Source organism: Pavona decussata, unplaced genomic scaffold (assembly GCF_977016875.1).
Source record: "Pavona decussata unplaced genomic scaffold, jaPavDecu1.1 SCAFFOLD_105, whole genome shotgun sequence".
NCBI lineage: Eukaryota > Metazoa > Cnidaria > Anthozoa > Scleractinia > Agariciidae > Pavona > Pavona decussata.
This window is the reverse complement of record NW_028145519.1, coordinates 859,730-865,729: the sequence shown is the minus strand read 5'-3', so window position 1 is coordinate 865,729 and position 6,000 is coordinate 859,730. Positions and strand designations below refer to the sequence as shown.

At 37.2% G+C, this 6,000-nt stretch overlaps 1 protein-coding gene across 3 annotated transcripts; it reads left to right on the top strand.

Annotated features, from left to right (window-relative positions):
• On the top strand, positions 1 to 4,730 carry LOC146471270 (uncharacterized). 3 transcript variants are annotated; one of them, XM_085120941.1, is made up of 5 exons: positions 1 to 167; positions 2,145 to 2,234; positions 2,501 to 2,590; positions 3,668 to 3,757; positions 4,409 to 4,730. In XM_085120941.1, exons 1-5 carry the CDS (start codon positions 30 to 32, stop codon positions 4,472 to 4,474), a joined length of 474 nt encoding a protein of 157 aa, XP_084977067.1. In that variant the 5' UTR covers positions 1 to 29; the 3' UTR covers positions 4,475 to 4,730. The 3 variants fall into 3 exon arrangements, with proteins under 3 accessions (XP_084977067.1, XP_084977068.1, XP_084977069.1); XM_085120942.1 differs by lacking the exon at positions 2,145 to 2,234; XM_085120943.1 differs by lacking the exon at positions 2,501 to 2,590.
• Positions 4,731 to 6,000: the final 1,270 nt, after the last annotated feature.

The window sequence follows — 6,000 nt, the reverse complement described above, 5'->3', positions numbered from 1 at the left end:
AACTTATCACTGTAAAATCGATTTCAAACATGCAGGCACAAGTCTGGGTTTTGTGTGTTGCGCTAAGCTTTTGCTGCGTTTTTCTCTCAGCTTCAAGTGAAGGAAGATCGCTCTACAATTCACCGACAGAGTTTGACACGAAAAGAGAAGCTAAACACGGATTAATGGTAAATGAAAATATCATCAGTTTTAATGAACACTCAGCACAGAATGTAGAGAAATTTAGGATTTTATTTTACTTTTACTTGACGACATGCTAGCATTCTAAAAGTATATGAACATGTCTTTCCAGAAATCTTCATTGTTTTCCACTTACGTTCTGTGACCCGCTTTGGTTTTCCGCGAAGTGTTTTTTGAATAGAAGATAAACTTTCCACAAAGACACTTCTGTTACATTACGTTTGATTTCTTATTCTTTCTGAAGAAGAAAGTTTTTAAAGAAAGTTTTTTTTTCAGAAATCTTCATTGTTTTCCACTTACGTTCTGTGACCCGCTTTGGTTTTCCGCAAAGTATTTTTTGAATAGAAGATTAACTTTCCACAAAGACACTTCTGTTACATTAAGTTTGATTTCTCATTCTTTCTGAAGAAGAAAGTTTTTAAAGATATAGAGCGATTTTCAATTGAGTGCCGTGAAGTCAAACTGCAAAGCAATCCGCGCTCTACTTGAACAATGAACCAATCAGAATTCGAAGCAAATACATGCGAGTGGGCGTCAACCGCGGGAAAACTTGTGTGAACAAGTCACAAACAGAGTTGGTTTTCAGTTTCACTTCCAAACTGATTGGTTGGCAAAGTGGTAACAGCGTAGTCTTTTTCTAAGGACACAACTCTTTTAAGGCAATCAGAGCGAATAGGAAAGTTCTTTCCACGGTAAATGAAAATCATTGTAAAATAGACAGGGATTTGAGACAATTATATGACAATTTGAATTCTTTAATTCTCTTGATATTGTTCGTTTTGTTTTACTTTTTTTTTTTTCGGTTATTAATTTACTATTTTTGTACTCAAACCTTAGTTAGTTGGGGGAGTGCGTGCCCGTTTAAACGGTTTTAACATTCGTTCAACATGCGTTCAACACTTTGTTGAACCAGATGATGGGGGCGTTTGAACAGGTCGTTCAACATTGTTGAAAGCGTAAAAAAAAATTAAAGCTTGTTGAAAGCTCAACATCCATGAAACACTTGCTTTGTTCTCAAAAATGTTGAATTGTGTTGAAGCCGTTTAAATACTCCGCTCAACATTTGTCCAACATCATTGCCCAACATCTGTTCAACTTTTGTTGAACGGATGTTGGGGAAATGTAAACTCTGTTTAAACGGGCCCTAGCAGACAAAAATTGTAGGCAGTAATTGAAGGAAGAAGTCGCTAAAAACATACACATGAACAATCTCCTTGTTTTGCGTTCACATAAGTAATCCGAATAACGCAAAGAGAGTTTTTCTTTTGGTGAGAGGGTCAATCACAGTCGAAGCTATATTATTGTTTGTCTATTGAAGGTCATTTTCCAAGATGCTAACGAATTTACATGTACAGCTGTTTCAATTAACATGTTGAGATGCAAGATAGTACACAATATAAACTGTATAGAATCCGTCGCGTTTGGTGTTGTCAGTTGTGATAGGATCGACGGAAACTATTTAATTATTTGACCTTTGTCACCCCGGCTGTTTCCTGTGCTGCACAGGCGAGACGTTGACGAATTGCAATAATTTACTCAAATGAAAACCACGATAGAGAGTTTGCGTTAAGTGATAGCTTCAGAGTTTGCCTGTGTCATTACTGAATAATAATACATCATTCATATTTGTTCACCAGGCTTAAAATATTACATCACATTTCCTTTCATTGCGTATATGCCACTCATTGACATTCCAATCCTAGCAGTATGCAGGATGTTTGTCCCATGAACCTAGTTTAATGGGCTTAGCTCCCACGAGTCTCCTGTAGCTCAGTGGTAGAGCATCCGGACTAGTAATTGGAAGGTCTTAGGTTCGACTCCTGATAGGAGCACTCGGATTTCTTTTATCCGAGTACGGCTGTGTCACTTTCTAGAAAAATACATCATTCTCATTTGTATGAATTTTTCTGAAGAACAGGTTATTCTAGAACTAAAGGGACTTTATGTACGATCTGATTTTTTAGGTGGACGTACGCAATGCAGGCAAAGATCAACCACCATATATTCCACCAAATGAATTTGGAAGGAAAAGAGAAATTATCAGCGATTTTATGGTAAACTATGGTAGCTTCATATATCACACACACAAAAAAACTTTTAGTTCGCCTAATTTCCAGATAACTAATTGTTGATTATCTAATTATAGCGATTTATCCACTGGGTAACGATATCCACCATTTAAAGTACTGGGGCCTTGGGTTTATATTTTCAATTGCTCTTTTCCATCTTGTTTGTCACTGACAGCATGAATTTGCGGAGTTGTATGAATTCTTTCCGAAGAACAGGTTATTCTAGAACTAAACGGAACTTTTTGTTTTAGGTCAACGTACGCAATGCAGGCGAAGGTCAACCACCATATATTCCACCAAATGAATTTGGAAAGAAAAGAGAAATTGTCAGCGATTTTATGGTAAACCATGGTAGCTTTATATACAAGACACACACACAAAAAAATAACCTTTAGTTAGCTTAGTTTCCAACTCGATCGAGATTTCTGTAAGGTGTAGTTTACGCGTAATAATGGACTAATGCATCAGTCAACCGGAAAATCCAGAAAGAGGGGACCAAAGAAAAAACTCGCATTCGTGGGAATTCTGCTTTACAGAAGTTCTGGGAGCATTTTAAGGCTTCGAAGACAGACTTGAGGAGGATTTTTTTTAAAACGATTGAGCACATAATACCACTCGAAAGACGCTTACGAAAAACTTTTTTTAAAAATACAAGAAAGAAAAGGGGGGCCTCGGAAAGCGCTTTTCAATTTATAAATAGTTGTTTTCTCTACCCGTTTCAATCTTCGGCTCGCGACATCCATAAACGTTTATACAGCTGTTTGACAAAGGTTGTTCAAAAACAGCTGATGCTAAATATGATTACAATGAAAAGCAATGGATAAATGGAATATAGATTCTTAAATGCGTCAACGGTTAGCCCGTTACCATTATTTGTGAATGTATAGATACTATTTTGTTAATACGTACTTTTTGGCTGCTCTAAATATGGACCTCGCCCCCGTAAAACCCTCTATCCTCTCCTCCTACCTTTCCCAATGAAATAGACTAAAAAAAACACCCTTCTCCTAATAATAGTTATTCTTACAATTGAGGTTTACTGCCACTGAACTGATGTGCGGTTTTTGAACTGATGGTGTGGTTATTGAACTTTTGCTTTTTCATTAAACTGAACAGCTCAGAATCCATATTCCCCGTCATCTCAAGTCTTCGCTGTGCGGTCAAGCTATTATGGATTCATCTCTTATTGAAATTTATTGGATATTTCTCAGACTACCTTTCGGCATTGTCGCGTACGCTTTACGCTTTTTTTTCTGAACAACCTTTGTCGAAACAGCTGTATATCTCCAGCCTGAGAAAAGTACCCCTTTCAGACGAAGCCTCCCCTTGTAGACCATTATAGGGATGTGTGTCTTCTAACATTTGATTATTATACAATTGCTTTTCATATTTTGCTGTTTAATTGTTATTTCGTCCAGGGCAACGTTGCTAATCCACTTGAAGCAGAACCACCCTACATTCTACCCAACGAGTTTGGAAGGAAAAGGGAATCCAGACTTACTTCAAAGGTGGTGAATCAATCAATCAATCAATCAATCAATCAATCAATCAATCAATCAATCAATCAATCAATCAATCAATCAATCAATCAATCAATCAAATGTATAAAAAGAAAAGGCTAGGATTTGGTCAAATTATCACGCTCTGTTAATCCGATTGCTAGTTATAGACTTTTGTTCTTGGGCCATGGGAGCTTGTTCAGAAATAAAATACAAACTGCGGTGATTAACATAATATCAGCGAAACTAAATGGGAGTACATACTAAGTTCAAAGTTGCTTCCAGTCGGGTCCGCAAAAAGGGGCACTAAAGCTACACCACGTTGGAGTTTAAGTCGTTAGTGACTCTACGAACCACGATGAGCCAGCTCTACGAGGGTTTATGTTGACCTTCAGTCGTAATCCTCAGCACTGAGACACGTATGGTAATTTGAGTGTCACGGCAACCATTGCAGAAGTTGTTAGGTTTTGTATGGGAGAAAAAAACATATGGGAGCCCGGGAGGGGGAAAGGGGGGGGGGGGAGGGGTGGGAATCAAGACACTCTGATTCAGGGAGGCTCCTCCCCAGGTGCAAACCATTTGAATGAAACCGCTTGGTTATTTCAATTCTTTTTGCTTCCTTTCATCGAGGTAGATAAAGATGTAATGTTTCTTTTACAGGAAAAATTAGATGGCCTTCGTCTACGTGAACAACAAGACAGCAAGTTAAAATCCACCGATGAATAACTGAGATATACAACAAGCAAACAAAAACGGTCCTTGATAGCAGAGTTATACGACATTTTACGAAAGAATTTTCTTGTAAGTTATCCATCTAAAAAGATAGATCATTCAATGTATTTTTATTTTTCGTAGCTGTTTGTTTATTAAACTCATTTAAATATTCCTCGGAGGATGTATTTACTTTCAATAGCAGTTAATCTAGCCCTTAATGATAAAAATCTATTTTTAAGGTAACAAATTAAAAACGTATTTTCCACGACAGTACCATGGAGTGTTCAGTTTGTTCAACTATCTTGTTATGTGACTGGCAGACATGTTTTTAAACCTCCTGGGAATTTACTAGTTTAATTCCTTTTGAAAATCGAAATCGTTTTCAACTGTCTGCGATATTAATAATCACAGAGTGGTCTAAAAATGTAACCATCAGCACTATTTGGAATTACAATTTTATGTTGTATTTAGTTCGAAAAATATACGGTTTAAAATTGTTTATACCTCTGCAGAACAGAGAAACGCGTACAACCTTGTAATACAACGAATAAATACGCCGATAACGTGCGACTGAAATTGGGAGATAAACTACCAAACGCCTTAATTAAGAGAGGCTATGTTTGTGGGTAGAATCAAATTGCAACACAGACTTCAACTCTTTTCTCTAGCTGTTTTTTTCTGAGTATGAAAACATTGATTATTACTATTTATCGCGCGGGCTGTTTACTTTATTTTGGAAATTCAAACACGGGTGCACACTGCAGATTGACCTCTCATTGAAGTCATGCTAATATGACAATATAAAAGCCCCTACTCACAAAGCTTCAATGTCTTCAATGTCTCCTAGTGGAGTTACTTACGAAAGATGTGACGCGTTATTTAAGAATTGGGGAACATTTGAGGTGGCGATATCCGAACGTATTAATATTAATTCATTCAAACCGGACAGCTATAAAGAAGGGGGAGCTTCTTTTTGGGCCAATCAAAAGCATTACGATAGAAACAAGAGAGGGCCAAGGTACCTTCATCCTCTCTTGGATAGTTCTAAGTCATAAGGCAATGCTTTCCTGTGGTGCTGTTCATCATGATTTGCAACTTTAAGGTGACTCTAACTTAATTGGATGTGACTAAATATCCCAAGTACTTTCTTTCCAGTGAAAGCTAAAGTAGCAACACTTTCTCGTGATATTTATTTTGCTGAACAATACGGCTTATACTATTGAGTCTCTGGGTAAAATACCGAGGTGTGACCATTCAGATGAAAGCTACTTCACAGTCCCTTCCCGTACGTATGTATTTTGCTTTACAATGTGGCTCTAATTTTTGAGTCTCTTGATCCAAAGCAACCACTCATTGTGATTCCCCGAGAACTTGCTCGGAGGCTAGTTCAACATTGTTGGAAGCGTTAAAAAATATTGGAAGCTTGTTGAAGTGTGTTGAATGAAATTTAAAGTGGTTTAAGCTTTCATTCAATATCGATTCAACATTTTCTTTGTTCTTGAAAATGTTGAATGGCGTTGAAACCGCTTTAACACTCC